At 35.0% G+C, this 24,521-nt stretch overlaps 1 protein-coding gene across 3 annotated transcripts in view; it reads left to right on the top strand.

Moving 5' to 3' along the window:
- Positions 1 to 24,521, top strand: part of LOC149529680 (uncharacterized) — a 196,810-nt gene that overhangs the window by 11,937 nt on the left and 160,352 nt on the right. For all 3 annotated transcript variants that reach the window (XM_089808608.1, XM_089808610.1, XM_089808609.1), the window contains exon 2: positions 7,133 to 7,245. In XM_089808608.1, the coding sequence (XP_089664734.1) occupies positions 7,133 to 7,245 (113 nt within the window). The remainder of the gene's footprint in view (positions 1 to 7,132; positions 7,246 to 24,521) is intronic.

The following is a 24,521-nucleotide window of genomic DNA, read 5'->3' on the forward strand; positions in this document are numbered from 1 at the left end:
TAAGATGTTGAATGCATGTGAGGTCTTCAAAACATGGTCATATGTTGGAATTGCAAGCCCCTTTTATAGCAATGAATGTGATTCTTTGTCAAAAAGTTCAAAATGTTGTTGAACTTGTTCTACATTTGCAAACTCTAAATTATATGCACTCATTTCCTTCCTTTGTGGGCTTTCCCTCAAGATCGAATGCCTTTCCTATTGGAGGTCCACGCACCTCTATCTCAATTTCATCTTGCATAGGTGCAAGGCTCTCAACATGAACCACTAAACAATGAGGTGTTCCTGACATTGAATCATCTCGATGATGTAGCCTTCGCTTTTCCAACAAAATTGTAATTTCCCTTTGTAGAACACGCCTCCTTATACATCTTGATTTTGTCTCATGTTTTTGTTGAGTCTTCTGCTTCCTTGCATCACTGGAAGTTTGACCTCTTCATGTTGTGTCATATCATTCTCCACTGTTCACGTCCTTGTATAACCTTTAGTCCATGCATAAATTCCTCCAAAAGAAAGAGAAAATTCATAAGATTTTAGTCATGAATTGAATTTGCATTCAGATGTGATTTGTAAATCGGAGATTTGAAATCTGGAAATGCACTTCTTATGGCCAGGAGTCAATGTCAAGATTTTGTTAAAACTAGTAATTAACTATCAAACAAATATTTATCAGAAATTAAGAGAGACCACATTGATATGTTCTTTTTGTATGCGACTTCTCCCTCCCTTTATCTGTCATTGACTCCCTCTTTATTGTGTGAATGCTCTGCCCCAATCGATTTCCTTCTTCATTTCTCCCATGCCTGAACATAATTTTCTTTAATCTGAAAATGACCCCTTTGTAGTCAAAGATAAATAGCAGGAATATTGGAGTAAGCCCTTTTTTTAAAATGGCAGATGAAGGGATAAATTTCAACTTCCAAATTTAGCATCAGAATATTGGATCCAATGAATGTGGTGACCCAACTTCGATTATATGCTTATCCTTGAGGATCCTGCGTTGACTGCCTTCAAATGCATCTAGCGGTTGAATTTGGTAATGAAATCATCGACCCTTGTATGAGAAGCAATCCAACCAAATATATACATTCCATAGGTGCATTAACAACACCTTTGAACAAAACAACCATCAACCAAAATGCATCCTTGAAACATGATTTACTTGATATCATCGCAAAATTTTTGCTAAGCTAAAAATGAATTCCTCTCCTTTGTTTCAGGAGACACTTTGAAAACAAAATCATTACCCCTTAAAATTGTATTCACTAGATTGACATCAGATTTCACCCCTTCAATAATTTGATGAATTTAGTCGGGCTCCAGAGCGGGTTTGGCTAAATTTTTTTTCGTTTTCAAACACCTAATTTCTCAAACTGGCCTAATAATCATCTGATATTCACTAGGAATCATTCGACCACTATTGATTCAAATTTTAAAACTCAAATCACTTCTTTCGGCAAGTTGTCAACTTTGTGCCAGGAGGTCCTTTGACCGGCTTTAAAAACTGACCCAAACCTTTGACTGGGCTTTGAAATCAACAATACTAATTCTCTGTTCCGCATACTCCTACTTCGTTGAATCTCGTCTCATGACGAATTCTCAGTCAAAAGATATTGACTGTCAAAGTTGGCCTCTTAGAACTACCTACAAGAAAACATGTCAGAAAACAATAAATCACGTTAAAAATTGGCTCTAAAAACTAGGTAAACTAACACTTGGGAAGATGAAAATTGGGGCATTGGTTCATTGTCATGAGGACAACATAAATCTGCGATTTGGGCTCATGACGAATAACTTGATGCGTTTGGTGAGTGGTCAAAGTAGGCTACTCAGAATTTGATGATCGGAAACAGTGGCAAAAAAGCGTTTTTTGCACATGGAATGACCCTGGGAAAGTGTGCAGACGGATTCGTCAAGACTTGAAAATTGGCACACTTGAATTATTTTCAGAGTACAACACAGTGGTACAATCCATTCGATCTCATCTATCACGGATCTCAAGATATGACATCACGAAGAGGGGTACTGATCAATCTGCATTTCATGACACCAGTGAAACTTTGTAAATTGCATTTGGAATTGCGTTCGAAAACTGATCAAGCGGATTTGTCATAAGCTCAAAATTGAAACATAGCAAGTCTTTGACCTCTAAAATGCAACGTAAAAGGAATTATCTCATTTTGGTCAACCGGGTCAAAGTTATAATTTGTCAAATAGGGCTTCCCAGAATTTAGAACAATTCACATCAGCATGACAACAAATAAACAACCAACTTTGAGGGATTCAAAACCTAGTCAAACGGATTCGAAACAACTCGAAATCTGAAACATAGGCTCTTTGGTATGGACACTAGACATTTCCAAAGTAGCGAGTCACGAAACATTACTGGGTGTGAGATATTCAATTGCAAACACAATCTCCTATCGCTGTTTGACACTTCGGTGAAAATGCATATTTGAAAATTGCTCAAAACAAGACTTCATGAAATGACTCAAAATGACAATTTATCATGATGGAACAAGTAGACGTACTGAATGAAAGGTGTTAGAAAAATTAAACACCTCTTTGGCTTCAAATGGACAGCCGGGTACACATGCATCAAAAAGTGCTTATAGGCCTTAATTCATCAATGGTACTCAAAATTGGGGCTTCAATTTTGAGTCCCTAGGTAGGATGTTTTTGGTACTCATCTTGGATTTTATTTTGTATTGCGAATTCATGTTAGAGTTCTTGTCTGCCATTTTGGAGTTGGAAGATCTTTCCCATTTGGTGAATTTAGTTTTAGTGGTTAATAGCCACCCTAGTTTGCTGTTGGAAATATCATATATATATATATATATATATATATTTCACTAGTGCAGAAGATCTTTCAGCCATCGTCATTTGGCGATTGCTCTGTATTTACTCATATCTTGTCTGATGCCTATGTAATATGTAACCAAAGCACTTTCATTATTTGAAGATTAATGTTGGACGTGGCAATATCCATTCTGGTGTCATATTATTATTATCATCTTTCATGGAACTACGCCATCAATCTCTTTAAATAGTTGATTTGGCATATGTTATGCATATTTTGGTGTATCTCCAACATTCAATATTTATTTATATCAAGTTTGGCATCATCTTCATTGTTGTGCACTCTTCTAGCATTTGGCTGATTTACAGTTTTGTCCTTTTGATATGCTTTTCTATTTATACTCTGCTCAAATACCACTCACACCAAAATATTATCGTCCAACAACAACAATGCTACCCTTTGCGAGCACCATACGTCACTTGCCCACCATCCACTCCATCTTGGTACGCCAAACCATCCCCAGCCATCCACACTTCTCGTTGGGACACTCATTGTATGCCAATATGGTGTGACGGTACGACCCTTCCAAGACACATGTAGTTTCTTTTGCACTTGTCATACTACCTTCCTTTGTTGTCATACACCCCTAGTTGATGTTTTTAGCCACGTTGCTGAGTGTGTGGTAATTCTTCGACGATTGCTTTCCCCTTGTGTACTTTCCCTTAGGTGTTTCCCCTTGGGCGTTGCCCTCGGATGCTTTCCCTTAGGTATTGCCCTTGGGTGTTCCCTTAGGTATTGCCCTTGGGTGTTTCCCTCATGTGCTTCCCTCGGGTGTGTCCTTCAAGTGTTTCCCTCAGGTACTTCGCCCTCGGGTACAGTGTGTGGTGGAAAACTTACGTGTGCCATTGGGAACATTATAGATATTCTTGATTATACTTTCTTTCTTAAGCAAAAAGTATTTATCTAACCATTGGAAACTAGCTTTGGGATATTTTCTTTTCCTTGCTACCGCATACCTAATATGGGTGATATGCACTTGTGCCTCGGAGGACAACATAATGACACATCTGTTGAGAATTCCAGTTTCCTTGATTGCTTTTGGATATTCTAATGATCTAAAAATGCATGTAGCTCATCATCAAGATGGGCTGTTTGAGTTCAATGATTTCAAGTGGCGAGACATGATTTTGGCCTTGTAAATGCAAATGTCTTGCTGGGTCAAAAACAGTACTTTAGTGGTATCCAAAGTTGAATAGTTTTACATATTCAGGTTCCTCCTGAAAAATTACACATTTAAAAATTATGCATACGCATTTGATGGAATGGGTGCTTTTGTCCAAATTGAACATGCAAGAAGAGGAAATCACAGGGTACCATTTTATCTCCACATTCTAATTGTTTGGGCTTCTAATTCAAGCTCAAAACACTTAAATAGGTGCATATGGTTTCCATGAAGGCAGAGCTTGTTGGCTATTTTGATAGCTATTTGAGCTAAGGGTGAGCATCGTGGGAGTTTGGACCAGCTCGTTAAGTGCACATGGTGCTTGTTGCCAATTGTGATGAGATGAACACTTCTCCATTGAATTTTGAAGAGTATTCACAGGGTTTATGATGCTGCTTAGTATAACCAGCATTCTAGTTGGGCCTCATGAATGTTAGTGTAGATAATGTCATTCAATTACTAGTTAGTTGTCAATAACTTTCTAGATTGACCTATTCATACATAAGCTTAAGTCTAGTTAGCTATTTTAGAGATTTGTGTCACCTTATTTGTCCGAGATGTATGCTCACTTTGTGAGACACCTCTTCTTACACACTTGCACTCACTGGAATGCTTGTCATGTGAGTAATCGAGTGTCTCATCTTTGGAAGGTAGTCAGCTGTTGTGTCCAACTTTCCTACCTCTACTAGCTTGCATGTACATTCAAGCCTACTTTGTGCATTCAAATTATCTCTTTGATAATATTCATTTGGCTTTTTGTGTGCTTATAGTTTTGGAAGTTCTGGTTTTTTCTTTATGATCTTGGAAATCCCAACATGATAATACAGTTCCTCGTAGTGCTAATATGATTTCTATTTCCAAATCAGTGATCTTTATGAGTTACATTTTCAACAAATTGCATTGTGGAGAGCTTTCAATGAGGATGGTGTATTAGCCACAGATGTTTTCTGGTCTTCACGATTTTTCCTACAGAATTTTCTTTGCATACAAAGACAATTGGTGCTCATTCTGCAGTTCCAGTCAACTGCATCAGAGTTACCCAATTGCCACCATCTATATGGCCTTGCTAGATTTATTTTCTAGCATATTGCGTTTTGTTATTGTCACATGTTGAGTAGTAGTGGAGCCTGGTGGTTTTATGACAATCTTGGCACAACTGACTCCTCTAGTTGATTTGCAGTTCAAAATCTGTCGATGGATTCACACGTTAAGTAGGGCTGCAAAAGGAAATGTCTTTTTTTTGCATCGTGCCTCATTTGTTATATATTGTAACCTCAAGCGTTTACAATCTCCTCTGCGGTGACCTCTAGATTATTTTGAGCTTCATCTGACTTGCTTCATGGAGCTTGCTAATACTTAAGGGCTGCTTAAACTGCTCATGCGACCACATGTCTATTGTGGCAAAGTACGCACCTAGTGAAGTTCTGAGGAGGGTAAGTGTGCTGTTGGCTGGCCTCTTCAATCATGCCTCCACACATCATGTCAAGGCCACAAATCTACTAAAGTTTAGCTATTTGGCTCATTGAGTTGACTTGGGGAGCTCTGCGAGAGTCCTTCAAGTTTGAGCCATATTCCTTTTGTTATTCTCTAATTAGGTAGAACTGACATATATATTGCCGCTGTGTATGGTTGATGACTGTTTAAAGATTTTGACTTGGCCAACAATTTCAGCGTTTGGCCTCTCAACCTTCTACATTTTGCACCAAGTAATCTGCAGTTAAAGAGTCTTTTTGACGTAGCATCTTAAGTGCAAACCTTTGCATCAACTCTTGAAAGGTCAACAGTCCACATCTCTGAGTGCATGATCATCAATGGCTCTAGACTTGAAGTGTTTTTAACTCCAAACAGCAAGGCAAAATCAGCACACAATTTTTTTGACAGTAATAATTATTGAAATTGATCACTTTAATTGGTTGTGCAATTTCAAAACAGACACACATAAACATAAACTATTATGTTGGTCACAAATCTCACATCAACAAGACCCATCTTGCATCGTGTGCATACCTCCCTAAGTTGCACTTTGAGAAGGTGATAGTGTGTTTAATTGTTGCACCTATTAAGTCATTCTCCTAGGTTGCAAGCAAACATTTTTCTTAAGCTTACTTAGAGACCACATAGGAATATTCCCACTTTTGGTGGTGTTATCACATAATCACTTTTCCTCCTTAAGTGGGACTTCCATCTTTGGTGGACTTATCACTTTATCACTTTTCCACCTTTTGTGGACTCACATTTTGGTGGATGTGGGGCACAAACATCTTTCCACTTTGGAGGATGATCTACCTTTAGTGGACATGAGACACTTTCACTTTTCCACCTTATGTGGGTGATAAGTTGTCTCTTTACGTATCTTGTCATAATCTTATGCACCCCTGTATTCTCACCTCGGTCTATTTAAACAAGGGGTCTCCTTTGTAATCTCATTCCAATTGATTCAGTGAAGTGAATTCAGTTTATTTGAGCTATTCTATTGCATTTGTGGTGAGAATATAGTTTATTCTTATCATATACATTCTCCTGTTATTTTGCTTACCATTTGACCTCTATATCTTGAGTGTCTATCTCCATAGCCAAATCTTATGAGCTGTCCAATTCAAATTTTCAAGGTTTCTAGACTTTAAGCTCTACTAAATATACTAACGGCTAGAAAGTTTTTGATTTATGCAAGAGTATGGCATGCACTAAAGGAATTATATGTTAATTTTGAATTTATGCAGTCAAACATTTTTTTTCAGAAATCCTTATCTTAAATTTTGAAAGTACATTTTTTTCATTTCACATCTTAATGTATCTATAGTTCCTTGTAATTCCATGGAAGCAAATCTTGTCATCTTTGCATATAGCAGTCAATTTTTATGAAAGTTACATCCAACCGTTTTGCCTTTATTTGGATTTAACTATCAAACTCAAGCATTGCTAGTTATTGTTTTAATTTTAAGTTATGTTTTCCATCTTATATTGAGAGGATTTGAAAAGATCATTCATTTATCCTTTCCATATTATGTCGAGAGGATTTGAAAAGATCATTCTTGCTCTTGATAAGTTAGTTAAATTAGTCACTTGAATACTCTGGGAATAATTCATGTGTCTACTTTTGTGTTGCTTTCCAGGAATGATTGTTACATCAGCTTTGATAATATGGAAAACATTGATATGCGCTACTGGCAGTGAGGCACCGATAGTGGTTGTGCTTTCAGGGAGCATGGAACCTGGATTCAAAAGGGTTAGCTTTTACTCCAGATTGTTCTAATGTAGTTTATAAGTTAGTAGTCAACTTTCTGCAACTTCTGTCATTTATTTTTTGCCTTGAAAGGCATAAATTTAGTAAGATCATATGTCAATAATGTTTATCATGTCCAACTGTGAAAATGCTACACAAGTTCTTCCTACATGTTTGCATTGTTTGTAATGAAGGAAGTTGATTTTCTTATGTTTTATTGTCAAACCTTTTCTGTTTCCTTCAGCAACTTAATGCTAATTAAAGTTGAAGTTATTTTGACTCACTCTCTTGGATCAACTCATAATTTATTCATGTCCTAGTATTTTTTTCCCTAGGAATATATGGACTAAAATTTGTTTGGTATATAGTATTCACCTTTTAGTTATAGTTTTGTATTTATTGTTGCCATTGTTCTCGATAATTGATGGTTTAAATATTTAATAAAATTCATGCATCACGTGCTTTTAATATGCCTAGAGTTCTAATTCTTCTATCTACTTTAACAAAGCTAGCAGCAATGCTTACTATATGATGGTATATTGACTGGCATTTGGTGTAGTTTTGGCCAAGCCTGACATGATATCAAGTTATCCCTCACAGGATTCATCATTCTGTGCTTCACAAGCTATCCTAGGATCTTTGGCAAACCTGATTCCTTTTCTGTCACAAGCCATACCTTTGCTAAATCCAAGAGCCACTTGAATTGTGACACCATTGTGAATTTGGCAATGCACTTTACCTTGCCAAATTGTGGTTGGATTCTATGTACATCTTTATTCTGAATCTCTTTTTTGTAGTAGTATGTGCCTCCTGATTTAACCGCTTTCAAAACTCCTTTCTAGGCACGCTTTGCAACATGTCAATTATTAGAGTTTATTCTTCATTTATTGTGAAAAACATATAGATACTTTATATAGCTGTAAATTAGCTATAAATGACAGTTCCTAACAAATAACAAATATTATCTAACATAGAATTGGATCGCACCATGTATTATCTTGAATAATCCAACAGGTTATTCTTGGGTCCGGGGGTTTAAAAAATGGACGACTTCCAAAGAAATTCAAACAAACATCGATCTTGGCAACAATTCTTTTTATATCCGCTTTTTTTTTTCGGGAAGATCTTTACGCAATTGCTCATGATCATCATTTAGATAGATCTGGTTCCGAGGAACCGACAAAAATTTTAGTTTCTAATTTTTTGAGTTTCTTGGCTGCAAAACATTCAATATGTCGAATACATAAACAGAATAATTCAGTTAGTTTATTCGGGAATTCCGATTGAAATCAATTCATTGAATACAATAAGAATACTTTTAAATCGATACTAAAAGGGTTTACAATTGTCTTGGAAGTTTCGTTCGCAATGCGATCAAAACATTTCATAAAAGGAATGGATGGATGGAATAGTCTCCGATCCATCCATTGCATATTTCCTTTTATGGAGGATAAATTACCACATTCCAATTATATAACAGATATATGAGTGCCCTACTCAATTCATCCGGAAATTTTGGTTCGACTTTTTCGTCACTGGATCCTAGATGCTTAGTAGCATACTGTATTAAACGGGTTGTTTTCTCACCCACTACGGATCCCATACTGCCTCCCATGAACTGAAAATCCATAACTCCGAGTGCGACAGGAAGACCATTTATTTGACCTATGCCTGTAACCAACTTACTAGTAAATAATAAACAGACAAAACATTTGTAAGAAAATGATGGAATACCCAATGTTCCCCCCTTATTACATCATGTGATGTCCCCACTATTAGGTTTAGCTTGGGATAATTATTACCTGCAAAACAAATGTTAGAATTAAACAATAGCAAGTCTATATATAATATTTGACCTCTATCTTAACCCCAAACCTAAAAGACGTCTCTAGTTTGGGATTACTAACCCTCTTGAGGATTTTTGGTTCTGAGCGATATATAATCGATTCTAGTACCATCCTTAGTTACTTCTTCGTCTTCCCTGGAGCACACCCCCTAAGGCCCTTCTTGGAAGAGATAACTATAATCCAAGACCCTTATCACATATGCATATGTTAATTCGTTAGAATATTCTGACACATTGAGATTATATCAATCTTTGGCATCTCAGTCAGATGGAGATTATATCAATCTCTCATACCTACACTTTACAAATTAGATCAATCTTTTCTTCCATAAGAGGCTATATTGTTCCCTTTATAGATATCAAATATTTTAAATGAATATAACATAAATTATTCATTTCCTTATATTCTATATATGTTTGCATATATATATATATATATATATATATCATGGTTACGGGAAGACCTATCTCCCCCCTAAAAGATACGTCTCAAAGACGAAGATGCGTCTTAGAGACTTTCGCGTCTCTAGAGACCTCAAAATAGGTTGAAGAATTCGTGACGAAGTCTCCTGAAGTCTCCCAACCTCATCCAAAAAGTGAAGTCTCCCCGAAGTCTCTTGATAAAAAATAAATGTAAAATATAATATCGACAATTTAGCATCAAACTATACTAAATATGATATTAAATATACTATTAATATAATATCAACATTTTAGCATCAAACTAATTTTTTTGAATTTAAAATTTGAATATGTAGTGATAATCTCAACAATTATCAATCTGATATGATGATGATCATATGCAATATCTAGAAAACAAGTATGACTATGAGCCAAGTCACAGGTGTAATGTTCCGATATCCTCTAACCCTTAGTAACAGGAGTGTATGCCTAAAGAATGTTTGAATCCAATTTACCATGTGCCACAGGGAAGGCTTGGCTAGGCCGTATGGTGCCTCATTAGGTTTCTAGGGGGTTGTGTGTCACAAAAGGAAGGCCCTACGGTAGCTGGGAGATCTTATGGTATGTAGGAATGACCAAACTAGCCGTACACTGGAGGAAAGTGGGCCGTACAACAGGTAGGAAGGGATGTACCGTGGCAGTGAATGTATCTTAGCTAGATGGCCATACGGTCAGCAGATGGAGGTCCGCACAATGAATGTGAGAGCCGTACGGTTGGGTAAAGGCAGTCTATGTACGAAAAACAATATGCTTGATGCTGTACGGTATATAAGGAGGCCGTATGGCTGGACGAGGAGGTCGTACGGTGTGTATGAAGGCCATACAACTGAGCTGGGAGGCCATACGGTAGGCAAAAACACAAGCCGTACAATGAAGTATTGAATAATATGGATGGATGGAAATGGGCCGTATGGGTGAGGAATGAGCAGTATGGGAAATGATAAGAGGCCACACGGTTAGGTATCTAAGTCCAATACGAAATACAATCTTCTTCATACACAAAACATAATAGATCTTGATAAAATCCACACCATAATAGAGACTTGAAATTGAATAATAGCCGAAAGATGATGCTTCGATTTCCCAGATCCGAGCGAAGTATTACATGCAACAACGGAATAGGGTAAGGGTTGAATCCCACCGAAACTGCACAAGCCAAATAGGGAAGATCTTTCACTTCCGAAATGGCGAACAATCCAGAACTCCAACAGGAATTTGCAAATAAAGAAATAATCCAAAAAGCATACCTAAAGACAACCTACACGCCGTGCTTAATTACTTGTCGGGGACAACTTTCCGAGGGTGTACAAAGATAGCCGATGGCGATACAATTACAGAAACAAAAATAAAAATGGGTCCGAGATACATTAAATCAATCGGTCCGTTACAATAGTTTGATAAAATGATTCATTTTATAACAGGAACATTATAATAGGATTCGTCGAATTTCATCTATGAGATTCAACTTTCAACGAATTTTTACTTTTTCCAAATTTCATCCGAATTTTATGATATTTAATATAATAATATTATTTAATATAATAGCATTTTATTTTAAATTGATATTGAGTTATTTAGTTAAGTTATTTAGCTATGTTTAACTATTGTGACAATTTTGTGGATATCTTACTAATATTTCAAAATACTTATATATATATATATATAACACTAGAACTTAATGTCGATTTTTTTTTTCCAAATTTTTACCCTTGTCAAATTTCATTCAAATTTTATGATTGCCGAACTTGAATTCGAATTCAAACCTTGTGACTATAAAATGCAGTAATGTGATTATGTGAGTTTTTAAATATTTGACTCTATATTAATGTGACATTACTATTATTTTATAGTATTACTATTTTGTATTTAGTATTAGACTCTTTAAACTATTAAATTGTTTTTTTCCATCTCTAAGTACCCTACGTCTCTTGATTTTGAAAAATTGCTATACTAGTACCAGTTACAGTACTGGAGATCTCCAAGTGTCCCCGTCTCCCGATGACCTTGATTTTATTTTAATTATAGTATCTTTTACATCCCAATTTTTGACTCAATTTAAAAATGTTCATATAGCCATTGAGTTTCACATGAAGTCAGTTGACAGTTAAATTTGTTATAATCCTGCGAAATGGTAAGATGGTTAGTTGTTATAATTTTATATGAAGATAACATGCTAGTGGATTATTTATCATGAATTCATGGAATTGAAAAGGTGGTTAGCCTTAATGATTATTTATGATTAATAACTTGTTATGGTAATATGATTTAATTGTGGAGAATTTCCCTGTAGGGAGCACGTCAAAAGGTTGGAAGCATTGTCAGAAGAGAATTGGGCACATGAGCATCACCATCACTGAGCAAATGGGTATGAATCATGAATCACCATGGTTTAGGACCTAGCGATTGCAAAAAATGATACACACATTATACATGCATGAGCTATTAAATAAACATTTAAAATATTAATCATTTTAACTTGATTAATGTGTACCTCAAATGGCTTTTGGTTGACTTTTTCACCACATCATTATAATACATATTTATGTACGTACACATAGATATAAATTAAAGGTGACATCATAGTATTATTTTTATACAAGATTTTATCTATTTAATACGTACATTTAAATGCATGGATAAGAAGATAAAATAAATCTTTGCAAGATGAAACATGTATTTAGTTATACATATTTGAAAGATACAACATTGGATAAACATTTACTATTTGCCACCTTAATAAGATATATTTATGTGCAAGTAAATAAATATGTTTATAATATTCTTTTGATTTATAACCTTCAAGTTCCTTTCCATATTTATTTATTTATTTCTTCATAAGGGGGCTGAAATGTACATTTGGCATTTGATTCTCGATGGATCAAGAAAGAAAATATTTTAAAAGCGATCATGAGTTACAACTGGCGATCTTGGAAAGCCTTTTATTTATGGAAGCCATGAGAAACCAAGAATATACAAAACCATTGAGTCTCATTCTTTACAATATCTCTTTGCATTTTTCCTCATGATATCTCTCTGCATTTTTCCTCGTGTTCTTTCCCTCTGCATATTTTCTTGCCACAATATTCCCATTTCATTAAATACTTTTGTTGAAAGATGTGATTGATAATCACATTGAGATTTGTGTTCGAAGTTATTTTCATGAAGGAACTGGTTGATAGCATCCAACCAAGGCTCAATTACCTTTCGAACTTACCAGGTTATGTGATTGACTTACCATATCCAAATGATTTATAATGTGTTTTGTTAGATACCATTGCATTTGTATTTATTGCAGTAAGATACAATTCCTTGAAATGCCGTACATCATCCTTGTTTGATATCATCGGATAGTTCCTACTTAAGTTAGAACTTCTCATGATAAGTCAAGACCAATTGTTCATGTTATGATATCACATCTTTATTTTACTGCTGAATGTCAGAATCAAATGGTATTTATTTTGCAAGTCTTAAGATTATATTTCTCAGGTCACAGAAATGCGATATGCTGAAAACATGTAATATTCTTATATCAGTTGAGAATCAACAGAAAGAGCTGGTTGCTCTGAGATTCAAACACTTGGGACTCACCTGACTGTATGGCCAAGGAAAAGGTGAAGAGGTGATAAGAGATCTGCAATAACATGGAAACAAAATCAGAAATGACATAACAATTATATATTATTTTTTAAAAGGAAAATCGTTTAATAGCTCATGCATGTCCAATTCATTTTTTGTTGTCAAGTCGAGTGGTATGATTAAGTACCAGGATGCTTAGTGGTTGACAAGGTGTTCCATGTCTATTTTGGCTAGGGAGGGCCTTTCTAGTTAGAGAAAGTGTGGGGATAAGTTTGAGGTTCGTGGTTGGGAGGTTAAGCCCCCGACAATGTTCCCTCTCTCCATGAGATGTCAGGACGTGCATTAGATAAAGATAAGTTGAGCATTCAAACATTTATTGGTAACAAGTATTTTTACGTTTAGGATATTTATACAAGTAGAAGATATGATGTATTAATTTATATCGTTGAATTCGGTTATTTCCTTTGATGAAAGCAACCTTTCTCGTCAATGTAATTGGTAACCATTTAGATCGGTTGACCTTCCAACTAAATATGAAAGATATCTATAGGATTGTGATTTTAGTCTTTCATTTATAAGAATAATGATTGTGAGCATATCTTCCAATCTTATGTTATTGCCACAGTTAGCAATGGGAAGAAAAAGAATGAAACAAAGGTTTCTGATGCCCCAAATGGTACAGTGGTATTTGATGCCCTAATTGACATAGTGGTATGTGATGCCCTAAATGATCCAATGATAATAGATGCCCTAATTGATACAGTGGTATGTGATGCCTTAAATGATCCAATGGTAATTGATGCCCTAATTGATACAGTGGTATGTGATGCCCTAAATGATCCAACGATAATAAATGCCTTAATTGATACAATGGTATGTGATGCCCTAAATGATCCAATGGTAATTGATGCCCTAGTTGATATAGTGGTATTTGATGGTAATCATCATTTGATTTTGATATAGTGGTATTGAATGGTAATTGTCATTTGATTGTAAGTGATATTTGTGGATTGACCTGGGTGTTTGTAGAAGCATCCCTAGATTGATTTTGGTTTCGAATTCCATGGTATGTAGATTTTAATTTCCATAGTAAATTCATTGATGGTATTTTCAATTGTTAGTTATGAAATATCTGTTTAACTAATTGTAATTGTTAATCTCATACACATGAACGTAATTGATATAACTGTCATCCTATGGAAAGGAAGTAATAACTGTAATTATTTGATATGTTAGTTGTTAGTTAAGACCCGAGAAAAGTGGTTGTTACAGTATCCATTTTTCATATGAATGAATTGAAATATAAAAAATACCTTATATGTCCATACCTTAAGTGGTTCTGAACCTAATCGTACGTGTTCGACTCATTATACTCCTTATATAAGGAATATTCTAATATTTTCCCTTGCTTAATTCACATGGGGGTCGAAGGCTCTACCCCTTTAACTTTGGTCCCATTGTTAATCTCTTGGTGTTAGAGGAAATGTCCTCCTTTTACTATCTCCTAACTTACAATCTTCCCTGCTTTTATCAGATGCCAAATATGTTCACTCCCCATGTTGATGTTTCCTTTCTTCCTTCGTCTTTATAATATGTATCCCCACTCTTATTCGATGGGAACCACATTGGGACGCGTCCTATCCCTTAATTTGTGCCCCATATCATTTATTTATTATTGCCGATTCTCCTTTATTAATTGACATTAATAACATTAATATATTGGTTAATGATAATAGTGTTTAGAGTTATTAGTAATATGAATTGAATTTTAATTAATTATTTATGTCATTTATTAATTAATTATATATATGGACTATATATCTTCAATGAATGTAAATAACATTTAATTAATGATTTATATTGATTATAATGGACATGTTCTTTACATTACTTGAACAATTATAATACATTGATTAACCCTTAATCGAGGGTCATTGCACATCATTATTTTAGACTACTAATAAGAGAACCCTGAAATGTATCAAACTTCACATGTGCAAGAGGCTTGGTAAAGATATCAGCATGTTGATCTTGTGTGGAGCGAAATTGAAGCTAGAAGTTGTTTTGTTGAACATGTTCTTGTATGAAGTGACACTCAACTTCAGTATGCTTTGTCCATTCATGAAACACTAGATTACGAAAAAGCTTGAGAACACTTTGGTTATCACAACAGAGGATGATAGGCTGGTTTTGGGGTACTCCCAATCCTTCTAATATGTGATGAAGACTCCTATACTTGCTGCACCATATTCTGCTTCTATTGAATAACGGCTGACTGGGGCATATTTATTATTTCGCTAAGAAATAAGTCCTGACCTTGTTGTGACGTTTTCACACCATTGGCCAATTGCAAATAGGGACCCCACTTTTTGCTTCAATAGGTTTAGGTGGTAAAGCAAGCTTGGACAATAATTTGAAGTATTTCAAGCCTTCTAAAAAATCAAGTTGGCCAAAAATGGGAAATTGGCAAAATTTGGTTGTGTGAAATTGGAGCAAAATTGACAAAATTTGGCTGTGTGAAAATTGAGCAGAAATGGTAAAATTTGGCTGAGTATGAAAATTAGAAGTTAAATTAAAATTGTGCCAATAATATAAATACTAAAAACTTTTCCTAAGTAAAATTACCATGAACAGGAAATAAAAATCATTGTTATAATTAAAATGCTATTCCCCCTTTACAGGTCACCGCATCAAGGAATGGGTTCCTCCTCTTTAAGTGGCAAGGTCGCCACATCAAGGAGTGGATTGCACCTCTTCAAGTGGCATTGACACATCAAGAAATGGATTCCATCTTTTCACGTGACAAGGTTGCTACTTTGAGGAGTGGATTCCACCTCCCCATGTGGCATTGGAAGAAACTGAGTTTTATTGGACAAGGGAAGCAACTCAACTTCATGAATCTAATCAAGGAAGAGAGAAACAATACAAAATGGGGAAGGTAAGAAATGTCAACGAATCACAAGGCCCCTTTGCCAAGATCAAATGGCCTTAGAGGCTTAAATTTACTTCAAATGCAAAATCAATGAGAGCTACTTAGAACTTGCAGCCCCTATATCAAACATATACAGCCTCATCCAATCAGCAAGGCCTTAAAATGAAACTTACGGGCCTAATTTGCAAACTCTAGGCCTAGGGTTGATCCAAATGAGAGGCCTACAATGGGTCCTAACCTGAAATGTGGCTCAAAGCTCTATGCTTGAGCCTAAGATCAATTTAAAATGCCCCCATTAAATGAAATGTGTGGGCCTTACTAATCAAATTCAGGCCCAAACTCGATGAGACCAGTTTTTTTAGCCCAAATGTGTGGGCTCAAAACTCAAAGTATAGACCCCAAATAAAACATGTGGACTGAAATTGAATATGGCCAGTCATAAAGGGGACAATGTGTGGCATCATTGACAAATGTGGGACCCAAGATATAGATCTGGCCCCAAACTGCTCCATAACGAGGAAACGTGAATTTGAGTAAGATGAGGCCTAAATCTGACTTAATGTCAATAAATCAGGTCCTAAATAAAACAAATGGGTCTCAAAAGGCTGGCATATGGACTTAATTCAGATAAGGCAAGGCCTAAATCAGGCCTTAAGTCAGTGTGTGGCCTCATTAATGAAACATGGGCTCAAATCTCTAAGCATACAACCCTATATCTCAGGCGTGTGCGCTTGGGTCCCAGATCCGGGCACAAAGTTAAATGATCTGACCCTAAATCAGACTCAGAAGCTAGCACATGGATTCATAATTATCAATGCATGGCCTAATTTGAAGCATAGGCCCATATCTGAAACATGGGCCTGGAGTTCAACAAAATCCTTAATCTGGGCAAAAAATTTGATGGAATATGGCCCCATAATGAGGTGTGTGGCCTTGAAATTGCAGATCAGAGTTTAAATTGAAATGGATTGGACCTAAATCACTCCCAAGGAGGTAATGTGTGGGCCTGATCTGATATACCAGTCCCTAATTCGGTTGAAATCAGATATCAGCCCCTAAATTCACTGCAGATCAAGTCTAATGTAATGTCTCTATTTTAGCTCACCTCAAGCTGCAGTCAGGATTAGCTTTTTAGTGACCTTTGTAGGCTAATCTGGGGTTGGGAGGTCTCATTGGTCATGCTAGAGACTATAATTCCTACTCCAGTGGTCAGTGTTGCTCTTCGTTGTGAGCTAGTACTATTTTGGGCATGTCATTGAGGCATCAGGTTCTAGCAGGAAGCACTTGTATTTTTTATCAATTACTAAAGGGTTCATAAGCCATATATTCGATTAGTAATCATTAATTAAGTTTTACTTAATTAAAATCTAAAGGCTTATCTTTAAGGTGTTAAAGGTGCATTAATTATTATTGAACATAGTGGACTTAGATGCCTAAGCAAAAGTGGAGGTTTCTATTGGTTTAACGATTTATTAATTAAGTTCACTTAATTAATAATAATATGGAGGCTTTTTTGCATGTAATGACTATATACCTTATGACACTTTTATAAGTGTATTTTGACGTCATGTCTTGGAAGAGGAATTATAATTAAATACTATAACTCAAACTTGAGAGCTTTGTAAAAGGAGAGTAATTATAATTGAATATTATAATTCAAACTTTGGAATATTTGCAAAAACCATCGTGAATTTCATGTATAGTAATGCTGAAGATGGAATTTGTTGATGTAAGAAGGAAGTCATATGATCAATTTTCGCAAGATGGTATTTTTAAGACCAAGATGGAGTTCGAATGGGAATCATTCTGCATTTGTTTTTGTCATGTCCCCATTTTGGAGGCAATTTGATTTAATTAATTTAATTAATTAGGTTGTCCAAAATAATGAATATTTTATGAGGATGACTAATTAATTATTTTAATTAAATAAATAAGTGGTATTAAGTTAATTATTTATAAAGTTATCAAATAAATAAATATTAAAAGGTAACTTTATAAAAAAAAAATCTAATAAAGTGACTTGAATTATAAAATATTTTATAAAGTCACTTAATAGATAAAATAAAATAATGTTCTAGAAGCTTCTGGAGAAAGTGGAGGAAAAAGAATAAATAGGCACCCCGGGCTTCATTCTAATCATCCAGATTTGTTGTTTTTGATGTTGATGTTTGTTGATGTGCATTGTGGAGCCTAGGGTTTCTGCAGTAGTCACAACTGGCCATTGAAAACGAAAACTCTCAATTGGTATGCAATTTTGAGGGTCTGAAATATCACTTGAATTATTGCAGCTGGGAGGAAGATACTTTAGTCTTCTATTTGTGCTACATTGAGAAAAAATATTTGAGTACAAAAAGCAGGCTGAAAAAGCAGGCCGAAAAAGCAGTTTGAAAAAGCAGGCCGAAAAAGCAGTTCGAAAAAAGCAGGCCGAAAAAGCAGTCTGAAAAAAGTAGGCCGAAAAAGCAGAACCGAAAAAGCAGGCCGAAAAAGCAGGTCCGGAAAAGCAATCCAAAAAAAAAAGCAATCTGAAAAAGCAAATTCGAAAAAGCAAAGAAAATTATTACAGCCATCTACAATCAGGGGCGGCAGCTAGAGAGGCACGACTTGGGCACTTGAGGAGGTTAATTTCGGTTCAGTGGTATTGCAATACATCTATTCTCTAAGGCAACTTCATATGCCAGGTCTGATGTGTATTTTCATAGTTGCCTTTCACTATAGAGTGTTGTTGTAATTGTCATTTCGTATCAAACCTATCATTCATTAATAGATACATCATTCATTTTTACATTTCTCACAATGGTATCAGCAATCCATGGCTTTAGTTGTATTTAATCATGCATGTGATTAGCGTACTGCTGTAGGGGAGTATTGAAGTTAGATATTTAGTGTTGCATTAGTTTTCATTGGCAGCTGTAGGTGCATATTACTTTACCAGCAATCATCATATTTTGATATCTTTGTAAATGCCAAGAGTCTGGGCTAACTTAGTATGAATATTGTATTGGACACTCATTCTCAATTAAGGAGATACAATTGCTGGTCATTAATAGTTGTCTTTGAGCGTTAATATATCATTTCGTATCAGCCAGTTAGCTTGCATACCAATTGTTTGTTAAAATACCAGTTGGCTGTAGGTGATCATTTTCATGATTAGAACTCATATATGCCAAAATTAGTTGCATATTTATGTTAGGTCATTGTTTAGACAATTTGGAGTCTTTTGTAAGCATTCTCTTTGAGGCAAATCCAAACAAGAATCACTGCAGCAATCTGAAAAGTTATATCAGTCGGAGGACCCTTGCTTGCAAAGTGTTTGACGAAATGTCAAACAACTGAAGTATAAAGATTTTTGGTGTTGGAAGAAGTAATAACCTATTGGGGTTATTCTAGTTTTGTGTTTAGTTAGCTATTGATCAAGGTTTTTCTGAACTTGAGAGCTGGGGGAATTGATAATTCTCAACACCAATCACACTCTGAATTGGCTTCACGGTAGCTAGTGAATTGTGTGGGCTATAACCTCAACCAGAGGTTGTGATTGTGCAACAAAAGGGTTTGAACTGTGAGGGAACCCAGTGCTTGATATTCTGGAAAAGAAACACAAGTTGGGGATTGGTGAATTTAATCAACATCACACAGCCTAATATTGAAGCTTTATTTAGTATGGTGACAGTGGCAATGTTCAGGGAGACTGTTTGATTCTTCAGATGCTGTGATTCAGTTTGGTGAGCCTGCATCAACTGCAGTTAGAGAGTTCATTCCTCTTGGCAAAGCCCACATTACACTTTGAGCATTCAATAATAAGGGGTTTCTGCACTTCTAGGAAGAGGCAACCATCACCAGGCTTATTTAGCATTGTCTACAAACAGTCCAGGTACTTTAGTATTTGGAAACAAATTTGTTGCTTATATATTTGATAGCTATAAGTATCTGCATATAGAAAATTGTGAATACAGATATATGTGCACATTTCTGAAGATTTTTATTCATTTTCATGCAGTGTAATTGCTCAACTTTGAAAATACAAAAATTGCTAAAAGAACACACCTCTCGAAAAATATACAATTCAGAACAAGAATTGATAACCTGCTGGGGTTCATATAGTGGTATCAGAGTAGTTTCCTGCCATCCTGCAGGATTGGGCTTTCTCATAAGATTTGTTCCCTTATTAGAACAATAGAAGAAGTGCTTAAATTCACAGACCAACTTTCTGTCCGTAGGAGCTCTTTTCAAAACAGTGTTGCACTCTATCATCCTATTTTGTCATCCATGATTTCCAGAGAAGATGCGTCAAAATTTGTAACCAAGTGCAATGCATACTTGTTGTGACTAATTAATAAAGTTGTATTTTAATTCATTTAGTTTGGAGTTTGGAGTATAATGCATCTAAGTTCCCATTTGTGAATAAATAAGCAAAAATTTATTGAAATTCTTGGGAAGTATTTTCTTGCAAATTGGTGAAAATTGCGATGTCTCCATTTTCTAGAATAGGATTTAACAATAAATATTAAAGATAAATTAATGAACAATAAATAATAGTAAATTATAAAATAATTTATCATTTAATTATTTATATTATGAATATCATAATAAAGAACATAATAAATATAATATTAAATTAATGAATGAAAATAATAATGTGTCAAAATTTGTAACCAAGTGCAATGCATACTCGTTGTGACTAATTAATAAAGTTGTATTTGATTCATTTAGTTTGGAGTTTGGAGTTTGGAGTATAATGCATTTGAGTTCCCATTTGTGAATTAATAAGAAAAAAATTATTGAAATTCTTGGGAAGTATTTTCTTGCGAATCGGTGAAAATTGCGATGTCTCCATTTTCTAGAATAGGATTTAATAATAAATATTAAAGATAAATTAATGAACAATAAATAATAGTAAATTATAAAATAATTTATTATTTAATTATTTATATTATGATTGTCATAATAAAGAACATAATAAATATAATATTAAATTAATGAATGGAAATAATAATATAATGCATGAATAGTGATATCAATAAAATTAAAACATCATAAATTATTTTAATAATAATATTACAATAATAATGAAATAGATAATATTCATTAAGTTAAAATCAATAAACCTACCCGTTGATTTGAGTTTTATTTTACTTCAACATGCAAAATCAAATACTCAATGTTTCAAGACAAAACAATGAACACTCAATCGTCTCTTGATATAAGGTCACTTATGATAAACTTGCGATGTAAGATCATGAAATGACTACAAATGCATGTAAGATCATGAAATGATTACAAATGTCTTTTAGCAGTGGACACTAACTCAGTTGAACTGATGCAATTTGCTAGATCACTAAGGGGGCTTACTTTGTTCACTAAGACTTGTCAACTTGATTCTAGTGATTTGGCTTTACATTGTGCAATGAAAATGTGCTTTTGATTTTCAACTCTTGTACTCTTGTAATGTCCCCACTTTTAGCGGGCTCCTATAGTTGGCTTGGTCAGTTTACCATCACGACCCTTGTGAGATGATAGTGGGATTTGATGGTCTCAATTGTGGGGTTATAGGCTTTCCAGCAGCCTATGGTGTGTTTTGGCACCATTTGAGGGACCTACTATTTATAGTTAGTCAAACCGTTGGTTCCGATGAGCTCTGTTGACTTAGAGGAGTTATGTGATGCTCTCAGTTTTTAATTTGGGCTTCTGGTTTGGGATCCAAGAATCTTGGAGGGAGCGTCTAGTTATAGTAAGTCACCTTGTTAAGTTCATTCATTGACTTTCTTCATTAGAATTACTTTGGTGTTGTCAGATTTTGATTTTGATGCCTCTTCAGTTATTTTTGCAAGACGGGTGAATTATTATTATTATTCATCTAAATATGCTGAGGTTGCTATTTTTGTTGTGTTGTATGTTGGTCACCTTAGTATCATAACTCTTTGGAAATAGGTCAAAAAGTTTTAAATCGTGGGTATAGAAACATTGGCCTTGTGTGTTAGAATATTATGTTATGGTGGAAAAGGTCATTTTTGGAGCCAAAAGCATTTAATAAATTATATTATAATGGTACTTTATTATATTTAATGTGGTGTGGAGGAAGCTTCCAAAGTGAAGTTCATTTGGGAAACTTGTGCCATTTTGGAGATTATAAATATGAGGCCATTTGATGGGAAAGGCATCCGATTGAATTTTTTTTTTTTGATGTCTGTGTGACACTTCTGAAGTTCTGAATTTTTGTGCCCTTGTTCAAGTATAAGGGTTTGGAATCTACAGTTAAAATATTGTAGGTTCAATTTAGAGAATTATTTCAAGATTGCTTGGCAAATTATGTTGAGGTATACAATTTGTCATTTCTCCTATTGTATTAATTGTTGCTAAGGAAAAGTTTAGTTTTTCTTTCTGCTGGAGGTTGTTCTGGAATTTGTGAAGGGATTCACAAGAATTGTTATATCAAATTGTGTGCTGACTAATTTGGAGTTGGTTGAGCACCCATTTATATTTGCTGCTAGGCGTTATTTTCTTCCTGCACTTTGGGAGTAGCTTTTTCCATATCTTCAGTTGCATTTGTTGGTTGAAGAATTAATTTGCTGCTGCTAGTCTTCATTTTAGAGGGTTTCAAGGCATGTCTTATATGTAAGTTCATGGATGGTAACTTCTAATTTTTTTTGGGTATTGTTAATTTAGATAATAGGGGATATTTTATCAATTGGGTTGTTGGTATTTTGTAAAAATACTCAGTATCTAAGTTGATATTTAAAATCTGGAATTTTTAGCTGTATATTCCCTATGTAATATCCAAATATTTGAGTTGAAATTATTATTGCAATATCTTCTGTTTTGCTGCTATATTGGTGTATCGAAAATTGCAAAATTTCACAAAACAAAAAAAGAAATCATTTCTTCAACATAGATTGTTTGAGAGCCAATAGGGCTCATTACAACTCTCAATTTACACTTAAACTCTTAACTTCTACTACTTGTACTTGTACTTCTACCTATGAATGCAAGGAAGTATGGATGAACTTGGACTCTACTAGATGCAGCTTAATCGGCGACTCCACCCACCTAGTGCAAGCTTCCTAGGAATATTCAAATGGTTTTCAAATCAATATCTCTTCTTCAATCTCATGAAATAAATGCAAACTAAAGATTCAATACCAATTGAAGTTAAGTACTTTCATTCATCAGCTAATCACACAAGGCACACTTACAATCAACAAGAGGCTAGTGGCCTGGATTTGTTTGAGTCAAGAAAGTCAACATCCATAATTACTTTCATTCAACCTAACCAAATTACTTAAAATAAATTCTGTTCTAAGCACTTGAAATAAAATCTGATCTAAATGAGGGATGTCAATCACCCTACAATAATGCAAATTTGATCACAACAATTCACTATGTAGATCACAACAATTCACTACGTAAGACAAAACAATGAAAAGTAGAGCAAATTTGGCATTATTTTAGCAACAATTATCAAACAACCTCCTTTACAAATGAGAGGGGGTGAGGTTTGTAAAGGAGTCCCAATTACAATGAATGACCAAGACTAAATTGAAATCAATGGTCTAGATTAATCAACGACAAATCCTAATTATGGAAACCAAATGTAGCCAATAGAAATGAAGCACCACAAAATGAGCCAATGAGAAAATTCAAAGGCTTGAGGACCAATAGGAAGCAAAAAACCACGGTGTCATTGTACAACCTATCATCCAAGATGTATACTACTTTCTGCTTTTTTTTTTTTTAGCAAAATCATTGGACTTAAGTAAAATCGCTCTAAGTTCTTCTATGTCAATACTAAGAAGGTTATTATGTAGCATTTCCATAACCTGTAACTTTTCCATGCAAGAGTCTAATATGCTATCCAACTGAAGTGTGCCACTGTAGAATATTTATAAGAATCATAAGTGAGAGGAATCCATTAAAGCGACTCTTATGAAGAGAGTCTACGTCCCTGAAATAAATTGATTCCATTCTCGCCTTTAGCTCATCCAAATCTAACTCATAGGAGGAGTCATAGTCAAGACCAAGCATTTCTTTGATCACAACAAGGACCCTTGAATATATCCCTTGGATAGGACCCTCAATATCTTCATATTGTGTGCACACATGGTTATATGTAGTCATCATAGTAACCATTGAGAGATGTCAATTGGCGAAATTGTATGCGCTTCCTCCGTCAATAACTTCCTCTAGAGTTAGGACTGATGTGGGGATGGTCCTTAATGCCTTGAGACTAGGAATAACCTTACGATTGATGGCCTGGAAATCCTTCCATATCTTATCCAATCCTTGCATTTTGTCTATAAGTACTGTGGTCATTTCATGTGTTTGAACTATCTTAGTAAGAAATCTTTTTGCTTGTTCTTTGATATCCTTTGCCCATTCCTTCACCACTCCACCAACACCATGCAAATCCTGAGGGGCAGGGGGATATGGAACAAGTGTAGTGTTCTCATGCCTTGATGGATTCACATATTT

The sequence above is a fragment of the Cupressus sempervirens genome, chromosome 11, assembly GCF_028749045.1.
Source record: "Cupressus sempervirens isolate cs-2001-9-10 chromosome 11, ASM2874904v1, whole genome shotgun sequence".
Lineage (NCBI taxonomy): Eukaryota > Viridiplantae > Streptophyta > Pinopsida > Cupressales > Cupressaceae > Cupressus > Cupressus sempervirens.